At 44.2% G+C, this 19,149-nt stretch overlaps 1 protein-coding gene across 7 annotated transcripts in view; it reads right to left on the minus strand.

Annotated features, from left to right (window-relative positions):
* The window catches only part of PTPRT (protein tyrosine phosphatase receptor type T), a 451,419-nt gene that overhangs the window by 60,580 nt on the left and 371,690 nt on the right, over positions 1-19,149 (minus strand). For 3 of the 7 annotated variants that reach the window (XM_040080155.2, XM_040080153.2, XM_040080151.2), the window contains exons 14-17: positions 16,141-16,276; positions 11,052-11,081; positions 3,582-3,629; positions 1,201-1,349 (exon numbers count right to left, since the gene is read on the minus strand). In XM_040080155.2, the coding sequence (XP_039936089.1) occupies positions 1,201-1,349; positions 3,582-3,629; positions 11,052-11,081; positions 16,141-16,276 (363 nt within the window). The remainder of the gene's footprint in view (positions 1-1,200; positions 1,350-3,581; positions 3,630-11,051; positions 11,082-16,140; positions 16,277-19,149) is intronic. The other 4 variants (XM_040080156.2, XM_040080152.2, XM_058422730.1 and 1 more) reach the window with 2 other exon arrangements.

Here is a 19,149-nt window from a genome sequence, read left to right on the forward strand (position 1 = left end):
CTGAGGGAAGTGTCAAACACACATTTTCCCCACGTGTTCCAACCGAGCTGCCTTTGCTGTTTCAGGGATGGCTGATACAAAACTGTCTGCTGCTGTCCTGGCTTTCAAAGATATGAACCCCACAGAACATTGCTGCCTCCTTAGGATACAGCTACTCAGCACTTGAGAAAATTAGATCTTGACTGAAGTCAATTTAATATCAGAGAAAAGTGTTCCCTGCCAGCCTTGGCTGCCCCAAACACCTCTTTATCCATCTCACAGGTGTGTTACACACAGTGGCAGTAGCAGCACGTGCAGATGGAATTTGACATGGCCTGCAGAGAGAGGGAAAGGATGAACTCACCCCACCTGTCCCACTCAATTTCAGATTACAAGGGGAGGTTTCAATGATAAACCACATTTTGTATTGTGAGCACTTCCATTTTAGCAATCAAGAGGAAAAACCCTTCACTAAAGATGCTTAATAAAGACAAGAGTTTTAGTACACACTTGAGTTTCAGAGCTGTCCCTTGTCCAAACTAACAGGCTGAGTGTCAAAAGAAGGAGTGACATGCCCATAGTGTCTAAGTTTAAATTTATTTAATACGAAAAAAGTTTACAAATCCACCATGCAATCCACCATGCACTCAACCTGGATCTAGTGAGGCTAAAGTAGGACTTGGTGCTGCTTTACCCACAAAACTCTTTTAGCTACAGAGGTCTGAGTGGTTTACAAATGTTAACTGAATCAGTTTTACTGAACCCGTGTGAAGAATAAACCGAGGACACAGACAAAGGAAGAAATGCTGTCTTTCCATTCCAGTTCTCTAGCCAGGAGACCAGGCCTTCTTTCATAACAATTTCATACAGAAAATGTTATTTCATCCTACAAGTCAGCTAAAGTGATTGACTCTTCTACTCACAAAGGAAAAAGTGTTTCTAAACAACAAATAAACATGTGCCTCTTATTCTGATGCAGTTATTAGAACAGACTTTATAAATTATTCTCAGTAGATTTGGACCCAGAGGAATGCTCTCCACCTGTCTGACAGTTAAAGCAGGGACAGAAACAGAGACATTCCAGATTTTTAGGGAGCTTTTGCAATGATCTCTATCACTGCCATTCCTAACTCCTCAACGCTGTGCCCAAAGGAATAGGTCCTTTCAAGAACCCAGAGCTCTCCAAGGGGGAGATATCCATTGCAAGCAAGTTAAACTTACTGAATCCATTAACATCTTGGCAGCTGGAAGAAAAAGCTTCTTCATTGTGAACAGCACTGAGTTTGGTGGAGGTCTTGTCAGAAGCAGCCACAGGACCCATCTCCCTCTGCGTGCTGGTCTGAGTCTCCTTCTGCTTCTTGGCTAGCTTCCTTTGGGGTGGTTTGGAGAGGGGAGAAAGCAAGGTCAGTTTGCCCACGTTAAAAGCAAAGCCATGGCAAAATGTTTTGATAAAATTACCCCACTTGGTCAGACATGCAGGGCATGTGAACAAACCACACACCAGGAAACCCCACGGCTTTTTAACGTAACTCGTGGAGCGCGATAAATACCGCGATACCAGCCTGGAGCTGTCCCTCCCAGCCACTCATCTGGCACAAACCTGCATCACCCCAGCAGTGGGAGTGCTACCTCAGCCTTGGAGAGGGTGCAATAGGTCCAGCCCCTGCAGCAGGTGCCTTGGAGAGGGTGCAATAGGACCGGCCCCTAGAGCGGGTGCTGCACGCTCCAGGAGCAGAGGGCTCGGGATGGGAGCACTGCTCACTCCAGTGGACCAGGACATCTCCAACCATCCCATGGGATGTTCTTTGAGGCAGTGTCAGACCTGACTCTGTGCCACCAAAGAGCTGGAGCAGAGTTCTGTCCTGTCCCCAAGCAGAGCAGTGAGGGCAGCAGCCTCCTGAACCCTGATACACGCTCCAGCTGCTCTGGGGATGCCCAGCCAGGGAAGAGTGGGGCACATCAAAGGCTGAAGTTGTTTTAGCAATGTCCAAATATGCCCCTGTTCTGGGAAAAAGGGTCATTTCTTGTTTTGTGGAGACAGCAAAAACTTTGTCGAAAGCAGCAAGGCTGCCTGCTCTGAAAACACTAACAAAGCTGAGAACGTAAGAGGCTCCTTTTTTGCAAACACAGAGAATAATAAAATGGAGAGAAGCAGGAAAAGTGAGCTGCTAAGCTTCCACTGACATTTGACTGCCCTGTGCTTCATTCGTATCAGAGAGCAAAACCCTTTAAAAATGAATGTGTGACATTCTACAATCCACACCTTGAAAAAATATCACACAAATCCCTAGCACCAGCAAAGAACTTTGCTCACACAACTTCCCTACACAGGAAAATAAAACAAAATAAAAGGGAGAAAAACAGATTACTGTAAGAAGGAGCTTTAGTTTTCTTTCTTTTCTCCAACTCAAAGAAGAAAAAAAAAATCCTAACAACTGAATCATTTTGCAAAGAGGTTTTTCTTCTCTAAAGCAACATGCTTACGGTAAGTACTACCCATCTTTTAAACTTAATTAGAGTCTAAAAAAAGAAGGTACTCCTTCCAACATAGTGTATCAGGCTCTATTTATGCACAGAACATGTCAGAGCGGCATTTACAGGCAACTTCAAGCACATAGCTGAGCCCCAGCCTTCGGGAGATGGGCAGCTTGGCCACTTACACTTGTTTGCAAAGAAGGGTCAAAGAGAGCTAAATCCTTTGCCTATGTCTGTGGGAAAAGCCTGTTTTAAAGAAAGATAATCCAGATCAGGAGAGCAGAGATTTATGGAGAAAAACTCGGATGTTTGCTGCAAACTTCTGATCAAACACATCTGTCTCATCTGCTCAGCCAGTTGGGGTTCAGCCATTTACAATCAGTGGTTCCAATCCAAGCCCAGAGCTTTTCCAATTGGGTCCATCATCCCTGGGGGCTTGCTCAGATCTCCCAAAATTCCCATGCTGTATCCATTTGTGCAGATGAAGATGCAAAGAGGAGAGCGGTCCTTGAGTGATGAAGCAAAAAGCTGTTTTTTAATGGTGTTCAAAGCTTTGGGTCCAGTGTTCAGCAGTGTTGGCACAGCCAGATTTAGGAGCCATGAGCTGCAGACATGGGAGCCCCTGTTTTTTTGTGCTGTGGTACCTGAAGTAACTACAATAGCCTTGAAGTGTGCTAACCCTGCCGTGCGGTTCTTTTAATCCCGACAGTTTGCTAATCGTACATGCCTGTGTGAACTCTCTGGCAACAGGAATTAAAATCACTCAGTGGGAAACACTAATCCAAAACGCAGAAGTCCTTAATAACAAGCACTCTGGACTGCTGGGGTGAGCCACTACAGACAACCACTCCTGGTGGTTGAAAGTGGTGAGTCAAAAGGGGCGACTTCCTCATTCAATGCAAGTTAAATTATTTGTGGCAATAATTATCTGTAAATCCCCATTGCCTGGTATCTTTTCAGAAATGCCAACCAGCTACAAAGAGCTGCAGTTGGCAAACTTGTTTTGTCTTTGTGTGGAAGAGCAACAACATTACTGCATGTCCTAGGCAGGAAAAAAATAACCCCAAACCCAAGCCCCTTAGTCCCCAAAGGCCTGCTTACAAAAGCCCTATGCAAAGGAGTTCTACCTGGTCCTGTAGAAGACAGAGAGGCCCCTAAAACATTGGCTTGAATGCCTAAAAAGAAAAGGTGACATGAGTTTAAAGTTCTCAATCTACCTCACACATACAACCCGGGTCTGCATCTGAAAACGCTACAATTGCCTTTCAACATCGTCTTAACAGTTTCCACCTTTCTCCCTCTGTGTTCCAAGAATGTAAAAATTCTTCGACTAAATTTAGAGGGAAAAGGAAGACAGATCTCTTTTGAGGATTTCAGAGCTAAGCTTGCCAGACACATCAAGGGGCTCTCGGCTGCTGAGCGTGCCTTTTCTGCTGCCGCTCCGTGTCTGGAGAGAGTGGCAGCACAGGACTAAGCCTATTTGGTCCTTACCATCATTATAATTCATAGAAAAGATTATAAAATCAAATGACTACCACTTTCCAGAATGTTAGGGGATGTGACTTAAAACCCACAGCTAGGTAGAGGTTTATTTCCCAGCACGTCAAAACGCCTTTTGGAATTGGAAAAGCATTTATCTAGAAACGCTGTTTCCAAAAATAGGGCACTCCAAGAGATCTCTGTGAATCACTGACAAGCCACGCCGGTGGCACGGCCCCCGCTGTCCCCACTGCCCTGCAGAGCCACTGCAACACCCCAAGGAAGCTGCTCTGGGAGCATCAGTGTCAGTCACGGGCTGGCTGCGTGCCCAGCGTGTCCCCAGCACAGCTGACACCCCAGCAGAGCAGACACTTCCCCACTCATGCAGCTGAAAAGGGGAGGAAATAAAGGACCAGGCAGACCTTGGGAAGAAGAGTCTGATACAATCGACACAGAATGTCAGGATGGGAATGACATGATCTTAATGCTGGTTTACATTCAAGGGTAAGGGAAATGGGGCAAGAAGAAAGCAGGAGCCCGTGGATGGAGTTTACCGGGTTGCTCTTTCCAGTTTGAGAGGGTTTGGAATTGAAGGGATGATGTTTGCAAGCACCACACACACAGAGGAGGGATGAGACAGAAAGATGCTCAGAGTTGAGTGAAAAAATGAAAGCAGCTGTATAATCAGGCAGTTGATGCTGACCCCATTAAAAACAAGGAGAAAAGCCATTGGCAGTGCACACAACTAAGTGAATTTGGGGGGAAAGAAAATGATGGAGATTTGATTCGGTTATTTTTTGAAACTTCTACTCGTATCAGAGACTAGACATAAAATCTGAAGCACTACATTAAAATTGTGGGAGTTCCACTTAAACAGTCAAGGAATGCAAACTGGGTGTCAAGCACAAACCCTTTACTGCCACGGGCATTAATCAGGAAGCTCCAGTAATATTTTCTGCTAGAAGTATCTGCAGGATCACATTCCTGTTTTGTGGAGGTTTGGATGACTGGCAGGGATTTTTTTTTTTTTATAAACAGCTGCAAACTCTTCTCTAACTTTTTCTATCAATTCTACATGCATGAACATTAAATCTGTAACTGCCACTCCTGGAGAACTCTCGTGCATGTATGTGGACGGATTTAATTTTAGATGTTTCGCCAGGATGGATTATGCACACTGTGGTGTAGATTTGCATGCACAGGTAATTTAGACTTTAGGTATAGATCATGTAAGCTAAACGTGAAATTTCCTCCTACAGACACAAATTGCTTATTTCCCTCATTTTCAATAAGCAATTTGAGAAAGGCAGAAAAAAAATAAAATTCCTTTTAGAGAATTGTGCGTAGCAAACTCCTAGGAGTACATGTGTAATTTGTGATGGAATCTGCCCCAATTTAAGGCAGGCATGCAAATACCAGGGAGCACAGGTCAAACAGCAGCTCTATTGCAAAGGATCTCCATGCCCTGCACCTGTAGCAGATGACAAATCCAATTTGGAAGAATGGTTTCATGCTGGTTTAAAACAAATGGTGTGGCACTATAATCTGGGTGATCCTGTTGCTCTGACTGAGGGCTCTGCTGCAACACTGCTCTTCAAATTAGACCTGTGCTACAGGGGCACACACAAAGGAGGACACGAAAGGTAAAGCTGGGAAACATGATCTACAAGCAAAGGCCAAAGGAAATGTGGACCTTTAATCTAGAGAAAAGGAAATCAAATAGGGCTGATAGGTCTTCAAACATGACAAGACAGCAGAGGGGAGCTGTTCTTGCTGCCTGCAGGGGCTGGGGAAGGCTGTTAATTTAAACTGGGGGAAGGCTCTGTGCAGGAGGAGCTGCCCATCCCTTGGGCAGTGGGGCAGGCAGGCTGGGCAGTCCTGGTCACTGTGGGCTGCGAACAGAGCCAGAGGAATGGGAGCTCAGAGCAGTGCAGCCTTCTGTCTCACACTGGGGGCACCTGCTCCATGCTCCAGATTAAAGGTGATTCCTCACTGCTCCTCCTGAACTGCAGCCTGAGCAGGGCTGGGAAGCAATTCTGCCCTAAGCACCTGGGCAGCTTTCTCAGAGCCACTGCAAGGGCAATTCCCCGCCTCAGCGCACTCTGAGAGCTTTAGTTGTGCTTTCAGCACCTGCTCTGATGCAGCCAGGTTGTGGCAGGAGCAGAGGGAGGCTGCTGCAGTAAAGGTGTAGTGCAGAGCAAAGGCCAATGTCACAGAGCAAACATCACAGGACAGGAGGAAGTGGAGATAAGTCAGAAGATGCCCTGAGTGTTTTGCACTGTGAGCATACAAGCACAGGCTCTTGAGAGTATGATCTATGCTTCACTTGATCAAATTAATCACTGCTTGTGGAGGATTTATTTTTATGTATACGTATTTTTTAGTTTTACTTACAACCAGAGAAAGTTTAGACTAGCCAGGAGCACGTAGGAGCCACCCAGTGTAAGTCTGCTGGTACAGACAGCCACAAACCCTGTCCTCTGCTTGCAATCACCATACAGACATGCTCTAAATAACATCTCATCTACTTTCTACATTCTGATATATTATTTTTTTTAATTTGCTTTCATTAGACTGGCATAGCCACTGATTAACAATCCTGTTTTTCCATCATCTGATGAGAAAAGCACCTAATGAGAATGTTACTTCTTAAAATCTTGATTTAGCGAGCTGACCTGTGCAGGCAGATCCCACCATCCATGGAAATACAAGGAGATATTTATGTGTGAATGTGGTTGTACAGAGGTATACTTATAAATAAAATAAAGGGATGCTTTTCTTTCCAAATGTCCCACAGATGGTGGCAATAAATTCAGCATAAACTGTTATTTAAAAAAAAAAAAAAAATCTAAGTATATATTTAACTTAATAACCTTTGCAAATCTCTCCCATGAAGAGAAACTCCCAGCTGAAACCACCCAACAATTAAAACTGGTGTGAAATTCCAGTGGGAGTTGAAGGGGCTTCCTACATTGCAATCAAGTTCCTGGGCCTCTGGCCAGTTCAGGGGAAAAGGAAAACATCTTGGCCATTGAGTGCCCTTTGCTAATAAATGACATTAAACTGAGTGCTTGTAACACATACATGAATCTCTGTATTTCCAGAAATTCTTCCCTGGTCTCATATTGTTCTTGATTAAATTTCATTCTGCAGCCATTACCCAATCCAGGAGAAAGAAACAAACCAAAACAAACAACCCACACACAGAAAACATTTCCATTTATTTTCCTGGTGAGCAAATAATAAAATCACGATCTGGATTGCTGCGGTTGAAAACACTGTTGCAAAAGAGGTGTCTGTCACTAACTGCAAACCCTTCTGTAAACTGGATGAATTGCTGTCTGTGTTTTACAGCTTCAGCTGGGAGTAAAACCAACATCTCCCAGAGCTGGCTGGGTTGATATCTTACGCTGCCCAGTAAATTAAAGTGCAGAGAGACAGCAGCAATTCTGTCCCAACCCTAGACACCATTTGTGTTGGTGTAAATACAGAGTAACTCCTCTGAACAGGTTCAGGCATCTCCCCGGGCACAGGGGTGCAAGGAGTGCCCCAGGACAAGGACTCCTGATTCCATCTCTTCCTCCTCACAGGATCTCAACTCACAGGCAAGAGGCCTTTGTGATGGCTAAACTCAAGTCCACAGTATGATGCTGACCTTGCACCATGAGTTACCAGTTAGGAATCGATGCCTCCTGGGTTGTATTTCCACTTAAAGCATGTTCAAGGTCTCTGTGGCCTTCTCTTTCATCCTTTCCTATATGGTGTAGGAAGTCTTCAATCAAGTGTCACTATACAAGAATCCCATAACTATTTACCTGGAACTATGCTTGCCCAAAATAGCTGCTCCTGTAAATGAATATTTTGGACTGGTTTCACCAGCCAGAGCTTCAGGTACTCAACCATCACGGAATCAGATGTTCCAGTTCTGAATTACAGCAGAACCCAAGACTGGCTGAGGGCAGAATTCCAGTCTAAAGATGACCAAAATGGTGTGGTCTGTCTCTGTAAAGACCAGGTACTCCTGGAAAAAGTCTCAGTGACTTTAACAGAATTATTCAGAACTGTTTGGAAAAGTTAGGATAGGAGATTTTGGCCCCCAACATGAAGAAATGCCTGTATAGAAGATGACAAAGGGTTGGGAGGAATTATCTGAAAGCAGACAAGAACTGCTCTAAGAAACACAGCTTTGAAGTCCAGAAACCTAAACCAAACATGAAGTGATACAGTCCATACGGTCACATTTAAAAATCTGCCAGCAGATTTATTTGGGAACCTGCTTTTCAATACTGGTAACTCAGTCAACTGAATTTTGCTTCAGGGCTAAATAATTCATGCAAGGTCATAGCACAGAAACTAATTCTATTAAAAAAAAAAAAAAAAAAAAATCTGTATATAACCACATTGCTGCAGTTCTTTCCATAACATTTCAAATAAACTTAAATCCAACCTCTCTGCTCATAGAAGTCCAGAGCAATTTGAATCAAGTTTGGCCAAGGATTGCAGAGTCCTCAGCAATTTCGGATCTTAATCTGCATTTCTAATGAAGAATTTCATGTGAAACTTGAAACTCGGTAAACTTCATGGGGTCTCCTGCTTTTTTCCCCCACTACTGGAACATCCCTTTTACCCTGATGGTTGTTCAAGGGGATAAAAGGACAAAGCAGAGCTTGGCTTCTCCCAGCACAGGGAGCAGAGCAGCAGTCCCTGTGAGCCACAGCGCTGACGTGCAGAGCCTGGTGCTGGAGCTCAGGTGGCTGTGGACGTGTTGCCTCCACTCTCAGGATGCTCAGCTTGCAGAGCTGTCCCTGGGACACCACCAGCACAGAGGTAAGAACGAGCTCTCTGCAGAGTTCGTTTGGGCTGTGGCACTGGGAAGGAAAAGCTTTGTGCAAGCTGAGCTCCAATCTCCACCGGCTCCTATGGACACTCAGTTTGCCTGATGGCACCTCTGGCTTTTCCCTGGTGTGATGTGCTGCATGCTGGACATCTGCCTCACTAAACCTTATTAAAGCCCTTCCTTCTGCCTCTGCTGAGGCTCACTGCGAGCCCAGCCTTGGGTGACCCTCCAGAGGCTTTTTCTCTTCACTTTTCCTGGGTCGCTGCACTGCTCCCTGAGGAAAAAGGGTCCAGCAAATTGGCCCACAGCAAATATTCCCCTTAAGGACCCCTGTGCTTGCTCTGGCAGAGCAATCCTCAGCTGACTGCTTAAAGCAATGCTGTGCAGCTGTAAAATGGGTCACAGAGGGCTTGGAAGTTGATTCATCTTTTTAAACACACAGATCTCAAAATAAAATGAAGCAGGGGACATGCTGACCACATACTGCCTGCTGGAAAAGGACAGAATTATAACGGGAAACCTGGCACTGAATTTCTCAGGCAGCGGTGCTACTGGTTGTAAGGAAACCAAACAGTAAAACATGACAAATGTGCAGAAGAGGAAACCTTCTATCAATAACTCAACTAGCTGTAGCCCCTTTGGGTTAGAACCATCCCCCACCTTCCACTTAGGTACACCTCCTCTTTAATCTGGCTGCTTAAGGTCAGATTTTGTTCTCGGTGAACCACTGTGAAATCTAGAGGAAATGGAGTTACTCTGCATTTACAATTGCATCCCTGGGCAAAGTCAAGACTCATGATGGTGCCCTAAGGCTCCTCACATGCTTGGGAAGTGGGAAAGGTTCCTCTTTCAATAGCTTCCTGACAGGTCATGGGGAAACAAAATCCCTCCAAGCAGCTGTGAGTGGGGAGCCTCCTTTGCCCTCTTCTTTGGACATAAAGCAACTGATATGGAAAAGAAATCAGCTCCCCTTAGAGTGGCTGCACACTGACCCTCTCATTCTGCTGGCCTGCTGAACATCTTCCAGAAAAAAAGCACCAAGATGAAACAAAGAGGAACTGCAGGAAGGGAGGAAGGAGGCAGCTCCTGGAGCAGCAGACCAGGAGGGGCTGTCAGGGCTGATGTGGCCCTGGGGAAAACTCGGTGGCTTTCAGAGCCCTGACAAGTCTGGCAGGCTCTGGGGAAAGGGTTGGAGTCAGTGATAGAGCTCCTGCTGCTTCTGGGAGCTGGAGAGGGCAGAGCTGTTCCTGTCTGCAGCAACAGCTGCCTTCTCCATCCCTCCCAGCCCTCTGATGGCAGCAGAGGGGTCCAACTCACTTCTCCAGGACTTTTTCCTCACATCATTGATCCAGCCCTCTCCTCCTCTGGATCCTCAGACAACCATTACCATGGCAGAAACAGCTTGGCCCTGATTGCTTCCCAGCCCCTCAGTCTTTAGGCAACAGATGGCTCTGGAAGTGCCGATGTGTGAAGCATTTTCATGTGCCTTAACAACTGCCTTAATTATGCAGCGTTGTCATTAGGACTGGACAGGTGATTTAGATTTGAATATCTGAACCACTTCATCATCCAATGATCTAAACCAACACTCAGAACCTGGCAGCTCCAGGAACAGGGATGTTTGCTGGGATAATGTCAACTCCCAGTTGTCAGAAACCCTAAGGCTTTTAAAAAGCTTACATCCATGGCTGAGAAATTCCCAACAATAACTTTCAGGTGTGAATTTCCCTGAAGTCTGGCTATGAGCAATGGACAATTAAAAAGGTGCACTTGGGACACTCTGTATTTGTCCATTAGCATTTACAGAATCATAGAATCCATTAATGTTGGAAAAGATTTCCAAGATCATCAAGTCCAACTGCTCCTCCAGCACTGCCCTGTCCCCAAGTGCCACATCCACACAAGTTGTAAATGCCTCGGTGGTGACTCCATCACTTCCCTGGGCCACATGTTCTGGTGCTGCACAGCCCTTTTGGTGAAGAAATTTTTCCTGATATCCAATCTAAAGATGAATATCCAATCTGAAGTGCTATAAACTGTAACTGACATATCTGTGGACATTCATGTGTTTGCAGGCACAGCCACAGGTGCAATGGAAAAACAGGGAAAACGTAACAGCATGCAACTGGGAAAACAAAACACAAGAAACACAAGCTGCTGGAAAGACAAGGATAAATGGAATGATAAAAAAAGGCAAAAATTAACAAAAAATTAGAACAAAGCACAAAATTACCACAGGGTCAACATGCTCGAAAAACCTCATCCCCAGTCAAGTACTCACAAGTAATAGGAGTAGGAATATGCATTTCTTCTAAATATTGATGGCCAGTCAGATGAACAAAATATCCAAAAGGAGAAAAAGAGAAAAGCACATAATTAGATTTAGATGAAGTCCAGGCTTCTTTTTCAATATACAAAGTATTTGTGCTGTTTTCTGTACTGAGATCTATTTGCCTACACTTGTTTCAGGAGCTGTATGGTGGTGAGGAATAAATAGATACTGGACATAGATTGTGTTTCCACTTCTGCCACCATGAATAAATCCCCTCACCTTTAATTCCCTCACTTTGTCTTGTCAGTAACATGGGCAGTGAGACTTAATTTCACCTCTCAAGTGCTTTAATATTTTTGAAATGGAAGGAAAGATGTCAGAGCTATTAATACAAATAACAATAAATAGGGAAGTGACAATGTAAGAACACCAGGATTTTGGAATATTTAGACAATGAGCAAATTGTCTAATGATAAATCAAGCTTCATCAAACTCTAAAATGCAAATAGTTTATTAACAATTCAAGCATCACTCCATATTTTTAGCTGAGTGCTGGGGGCATGCATTAGCTTTCTGCATGACTGTGATTAAGCATTTTCTACCACAGTTTCTCAACAATTCATTTCACAGCATTTTGAGCAGCACCACAGACTGAGCCTTGGCAATCAGTTGTAGCTTAAGAGTTGATATTTTCCCTTTTTTAGCTGGAAAGGGGCTCCTCTGAAAAGACTGGTTCACAACAGACTCAGCCCAGGGTGTTAGAGATTTACCACCAGCCCCAAGAAGCCACAGAAGCAGCAACAGTGATCAAGACAAGGAAAAACAGTGAAACACAAACTTCAACTTATTGCACAGTTTTAAAATCTCATCCCTGAAGACACTAGGATGAGCAGGAATTGCTTAGAAATACAAATGCAGCTTTCGAGTGTTCACTTTTATGGTTGCTCTGAACACAACTTCCATAAGCACACGTGGAAACCCGGTTCAGCTCAGTCACTCCGTGCACACATGGGGTAAAGAACTGTTCATGAGGATTAAATGGAAGTGGCATGGTTTTCCTGGTGATGGCCTTTGCTATAAACCTGCTATTTTTGCTCAGATTCCTGATGTATGCCGAGTTGTTTGAATGGCATTGATTCCAAGTTACACCTGGATGTATTTTAATTAAATGCTATTATCTCCTGAAAGCAGCAATTCTACAGGCCCCAGCAGCTGAGGTGCTGTGATTGCCACTGAGCTTCCCTGTGAAAATCCAAGTTCCACTGAGCCTCTAAACAAAGGGAAACATGACCAAGATGCAGAAAATGAGAGCACATACAGTTGAACCCATGAAATCCCCAAAATGATTGAATTAAACCAAGCCCTGCGAGAGGCCAGGACCAGGGCTCACACAGCTCTATCGACTGGAACTGTTCCCTTGAACATCTTGCTGTTCTTTCTGCTGCTCTCCTGTCTGGGCCACAAGACATCTGGGATCCCACCACACTCTCAGCCCTCATTAAAAAGCTGCACATCCCTCCAGACTGCAGAGAAAAGCTCAGAAAGGTTTGCTCCATAAGGATAGAAAATAAAGGAAGACAATCAAAAGGAGGATTATGTTTTGGGATTGGACATTTTGGCTCAAATTCTTCCAAAATATGCAGCCTGAAATAAGGACTTACTAAAAAATAATTCAAAGCTTAGGTGTCAGAATTGGTCGGAGTTATGGTTCATTAAAAACATGACCTGGTCCTAGAATGTAGAACAAATCCCAAAGCCCTTCCTGGCTCCACCAGGGACACGGGGGGGGACACTGAATGTGCAAACATCCCTTTTCCTAATTCCATCCTACAGCTTGGGTATGTTCTGCCCAAGAGGCTTTGGGGTTTTATTTAATTAGTTTAAGGTACCAGCCTAAATCCTAATCCAGAATAAGGAGTGGCATTTTCATAGGAGGAAATAATCCTAGACCCTACATGGCCCCAAATCTCCTTTTTTGCCACCGACAGCAGTTTAAAGAACTTATTTACAGTGCACCCATGACAGGCTGTCTGATCCTATTTATTCAGTCTTACATTTAAAGGGGTCAGTGGAGGCTTTGTCTGCTCAAACACACCAGCCCGAGAGGTGTCAAATTCTTCACTCCAGGGAAATACAAGTCACGATTACATCAGAATTAAAACTGCCCAGATGAAATCAGAACTGACCAAAATCAAATGCTCTGGGGAGGAGCAAAGTCAAAGGGTATTTTCTCCTGAAAAAATGTCTTGTTTTTCTTGCTCTGTTTTGTTTTTATAAAATGATTCTGTATTCTGTGTTACACAAATGTATTTGAATAACATTAAGGAAAAAAACCAACAAGCTCCTTAGAGAATTAGAAATATTTTCAAACAATACAATGAAATATTTCAGGATATGTATCTGTTAAAGGAATAATGTGGTTCTGCCTTTTGTGGGTATATACAACCATAACCACCCCTAAATTAACAGGCTAAATTATCACAGAATCACAGAGTGGTTTGGGTTGGAATGGACATTAAAGATTATTCCAATCCCCGTGCCATGGGCATAGACACCTCCCACTGTCCCAGGCTGCTCCAAGCTCCATCCAGCCTGGCTTTGGACACTTCCAGGGATCCAGGGGCAGCCCCAGCTTCTCTGGGCACCTCAGAGTGAGTGTGAGTCTTCCTGAAATCCGATCTAAATTTAATCTCTTTCAGTTTGAAGCCATCCCCCCTTGTCCTGTCACTGCATGTCTTTGTATAAAGCTTCTCTCTGTTATGTGGCAGCAATTTTAATATACATTTATATACATGTATATACATTATATACATGTAATGATGATGCTGTGACTCAACTCCTGGAGTTAGTGGGTTCTCAAAACCAAGAAAACCAACTGTTAACGTTTTCAATTTTAAATTCTGTGAGACAGTCACGTTTAAAACAGAAATTTATACGTACACCCAAATTTGACATAGATATACAGATAAGGAAACTTCAGCAGATTTTAGACAACCCCAAGTTTCAACTAAAACTTTCAGACAACAAACATAAAGTCAAACCCAAATTTTCCACTGCATAAATACACTGGTTGGCTTAATTTAGCTTCACATATCTGACTAAACTCTCTAAAACTTTATCAGCCACCAGAAATTTCTGAGTTCGTGGAATTTTTGCAATTTGTTCTGCTGAAACTGTGAGCAACTGAGCACTGCTTGCTCATGTTCTGTGTCTGAAAGGTTCCAAGCAGGGTGCTGCTGATCTGATGAGTCCCACAGAACAAAAAGAGACTCCTGGTGACACCAATGCTTATCTCAAACCAACATCTTTCTTCTCTTCTAATCCCTCTCCTTCCTCTGCTCTCTGCACTGCTTAACAAAATGCTTCATCCAGGAAACCCTGTGCCTGCTCCCAATGAGCTGTGATGCCCTGGACAGTGGACAAATGTCACCGGGATATTTTCCAGCTCCATTTGAAGACAACATGTCAAGTTCAGCTCATTAAATTATTTTTTCTGAATTGTTGCCTTGCAAGGCTACACTTCGTACACCAAGGCCTTGGTGCCCTGGGAAGGGAACTGTTTTTAAAATGAGACTAGAGCAAATATGGAATGCAAGAGCTTAAGCTCCAAAGCTTCTGTTTGCAAAATAAAGAGAGAACTCTGTTGTTAAACTGTTCTCTCGGAAGAGCTCAAGCTTTCACCACTGCTCCTCCAGAAGTTCCAATCAATTTGTGGTCCAAATCAGTTTCTCCTTCTATAAAAGCTGGTCCCAACCCACACCAGCTTACAAATGAAATGAGCCTGACAGGCTGAAGTTCATCTTCAGGGAACACTTGTCCATATGTAGCTCCCAGCCCCAACTGGTGGTGCCCATCCAAGGGAGCCCAGAATGGATGTGATCAGCAGCTCTGGAGGTGCTGGAGGTGTGCCACAGCCTCCCAAATCTCCTCCTGCACTCAGAGCTTCTAAATGGGAAAAGATTTTAAAGTCAATGAGCCAGTTTATTCCTTATTTCAGTGTGTCTCCCCGCGGGTATCCTTGCAAAGTGCAGCAAACAGACAGAGGTACAGACTGCAGGGATTCTGCTTGTCTGCCCTGGGAGGGGCTGTGGAAACAACACAGAGGAAAGTGTAATGTTCCTGCTCTAGGGGAAAAAAGGGAGAATTTAGATTTCTAATACTCCCACTCACCTCCTTTCTTGTGTTAACTTTGAAGAAAATTGCCCAGGTTTACAGAGCCAATGGCAAAACCAGATAGAGCAAAGTTCTGTTCGTGGGACATCACACCCAAATTCACCAAACATTGCTGCCTCAGGGACCAGGGAAATGCAGCTGAAGGTTCTGAGCACTGTCTCAGGGGCCAGCTCAGCTCAGCAGGAGCTTGGGAACTTTCACACAGAGCACATGGACCCTCAGTGTCCAACCTCTGGGACTCATTCTGCAGTATGAGTAATTTTGCTTGGGGGTTTGTCTGTGTCATCTGTGAGATAATAACTTATGTTGCAGCAGTTGGGACAGCCAAAGCATCAGAAAACTCAAGGGCTGGGAAAATGGTTGGGATGAAGCAGGCACAGCTTCTCTGGGCACCCTGTGCCAGGGCCTCACCTCTCTCACAGGGAAGAATTTCTTCCTAATGTCTCATTAAACCTCCTCTCTGTCAGCTTGAAGCCATTCCCCCCTGTCCTGTCACTCCAGGCCCTTCTAAGTTCTCTCTCTCTTCATCCTTCTTGTAGCTCTGTCAGGTACTGGAAGCCCACAGCTGGGTCACTCCAAGCCTTCTCCACCCCAAACTGAACGAACCCAAGTCTCTCAGCCTTTCCTGTTGGGAGAGGTTCTCCTTTTATCCCCTTGTACTTCTCCATGCCACTTCATGACTTATCCCTAGACACTAATGATCAATTAATTATCATTATCACTTTGCAGTAACAATGATCTTTGGTTGCTGGATCTCCCAGAACTGGTATTTCTCCTGACACCCTCAGTGTCAGTGTTATGCACACAGGCATCAACTGCTGCTCTCTATCACACATAAAGAATGCTTTATCTTTATTTACTCTTCCTTTGGAAACTACAACAATGTAGCCAAGAGGCCCAAGATGGAAGCAAAGCAGAAACTTACCTTCTTTTGATGGTAAGCATTGCTCCCAAGAGGATGATAACAAACATCAGGAGCCCAGCTATAACTCCAGCCATCTTCACCGTGCTGTCAACTTGCTTTTCGGGTTCCACTGCGTTGGAATTCTGGGTGGAAGCTCCTTAAAAGATGGAGGGAGAGGAAGGACAAGATTTAAAAAAAGAATTTGTAGGCAAAGCGTGCAATGATCCACTTTAAATATTCATTTGAAAGCCTAACAACATATTTGCAATCAAATTGCAATAGACAATTGTCCATCTAACCAAATCTGCCTTTAATGAGGGCTAATGACAGATAATTCAGAGCAGTAATAGGGTGTAAAATCCCAGTGTAGTGCAAATGACTCTAATATTTTACTAAGTTATACTGTAATGGGGCATTTACTCTTCTGAAGCACTCAGCATGCACCCAGAAACGGGAGAACAACAGTTCTAATTTTAATCTCTCTAATTTTAACCATTTAAATAGTTTAAATGGACTTGCAATCCTTACTCATCAAAATAGTGAACACAGTAACATGTAATAATAATACTACTCCTGGCAGAAATTTTTTCCCCTCTGAAATCAGCTCACATTTGTGTTTCTCAGTGTAATGGAGGCCTGGCTTTTTTACACATCCCATTACAGATACACAAGTAACAAGCATTAATCCAACATACAGAGCACCCTCCACACAGAATCATGAATGATTTGAGTTGGAAGGGACCTTAAAGCCCATCTCATCCAATCCCATTCCAACCTTCCATGACACCAGGTTGAACCCTGGAGCTCCATCCAGCCTGGCCTTGGGCACTTCCAGGGATGGGCCAACCACAGCTTCTCTGGACAACCAATTCCAGTGCCTCAGCACCCTTTACCATCACACACCAGGCATGACTTCTTCAGCCCAAAGAAGAGAGCAACATTTCCATTTGAAATGTCTGGGGGGTTTGTTTTGTTCGTTTGTTTAACAAGTGAAACCTACACACCTGAAAATAAAACTATAAATAAAAATATTTAGGAACATTACTTGCACAGCATTTCTGCTCTAACTGAGCACTTTGGAGAAAGCTGCTCTCTGCCCCATTGTTGAGACCTCATTAGTCCTCATTACAGACCTCAGCTCCGCTGACTTCCCTGCTTTCGGCACAGAATATTTCCAGATATAGCTTAAGCCACTGAGCTCGATTTAGAAAGCCCCACAAGATTTGAGTCATGGCTACTCTAAAGACTAAATAAGCCTATCTTCATTATATTCCTGTTACACTTAACTACTCCTAAAAATATCACCACCGCACTTCACAAATTAAAATGAATTCGTGTTACATGAGATCCACTCTTATCCTGGGCTTCACCTTTGCTGCTGGAGTCAGCCAGGTCCTCCTCTGCAGCTTAAACACAGTAGGGAAAGGGAATCAAAGGTGAGCACAGAGGGCTGACATCCCTCAGACAGTAATGTTTTGCTCTTTTAACAGCTCTGTGCTGTTGACCTTCAGGAAATCTGAATCATTGCTGTCCATGAAGTCACTTGCTCGCGGAGATAATATTCAATCAAGTTCGTATGTTGGTGAGACAGCAGTGCTATTGTCACTGGGCTGTTGTTTGGCCTCTTTGCCACACGTTAAGCTGCATATGCTATAAGAGATGATGCAGTGATAAAAGCCCAATTTCACTTCTCCTACAGCTAAGCTGTTAATCTAGTTTAGCCAGAGCAAAACACAAAATTTACCAAGCAAAAAGGGCTGGCTCTTGGAGTCACACGTATAATTTTCAGCGTTTGCCCCTGACAACTCTACAATTCTGCTGCATTCACCAATTTGCCCATTCAGTTAATAGTTCACGGATAACTTCTGTGCTCACGTCTGAAATGCATTAATGGGACTCCTGAGCATGAAAATAAAATATCAGTTGCATATTTCCATCTCTATTTGACAAGCTCTTCCACAACCCTGCAGTAAATGTGTCCAAGAGGTGAGCTATACGCCATCAGACAGGCAATCCCCACACTGTCACACAACAAAGGCAATGAGAAAGGTACAATTTCTCCCTGAAAATGGCTAAAACTCTATTCATTTGAAGGCAAAGTCAGAAGTACTCCAAATTATCCTTCAGCTGAGCTGCAGTTACTCCCATGACCCTAAATAATAGGTGTTGGAGAATGGTTTTCTACTATAAACAGCGCAGTCAGACACTCCTCATTTCTGCACCATCTGAATACCCTCATGAAGTGTGAGCTGCTAGAAGAAATAAGAACGTGCTGTCGACTCCATCTTCCAATCCACCGGATTGGTTTGATTTTGCCAGGCTGTTGCTTGCTACTTCAGGCAAAGTGTGGTCAGAGTGTTTTTATCTGATATTTCCCACCCCACTGCAGGCTCCTGCAGTTCCAGGAGGAGAGGAAAGGCTCGTTATCCATCCTGACACCTCCACACCGCGGTGACCGATTCACTCCAATCTTCTGGGCAACTCTATCTCTCTTGGCAAAGGCCACCAACTCCTTTAGGCTACCAGCCCAACCATTTGTAAGTTGTCTCAGCTAATAGTGCCTAAGAATGGAGAATATGACAGTGTCAGCAAATTCCTGGCTCTGGGATTCTTAAAGCCTTGCAATGAAACATTACTGCAAAAATCCATTGTTTCCCTGCTGTTCTGGCATATTTTCCATGCAGATGTCTAAATCTCTCCTGGTTGCTCTGGTTTCCCACCTGCCCCGGCACCAGCTGGAGGTAAGAACATTCCTGTCCTGGCAGGAGGAGATCTGTGAGCTGTTTCTTGCAGGAGATGACTTCTGCTGCTCCTGACAGAAACTCCGTTTTAGGATTCAGTTTTGCTTCTCTCCTTTATAGAGATGCAGGATCTGCAATCCTCCGAGCACAGCAGCCCATAAAAACTGCTCAGATGGCCATTTCATACCAATATCTTTAAACACACTTGCAAATCTCTGCACTGCTGTACTTGAGGGGCCACCCTTTTCTTTCTGAAAAACCATGTTTATATATTGCTGGCATTAAAAAG

This window comes from Hirundo rustica, chromosome 16 (genome assembly GCF_015227805.2).
Source record: "Hirundo rustica isolate bHirRus1 chromosome 16, bHirRus1.pri.v3, whole genome shotgun sequence".
NCBI lineage: Eukaryota > Metazoa > Chordata > Aves > Passeriformes > Hirundinidae > Hirundo > Hirundo rustica.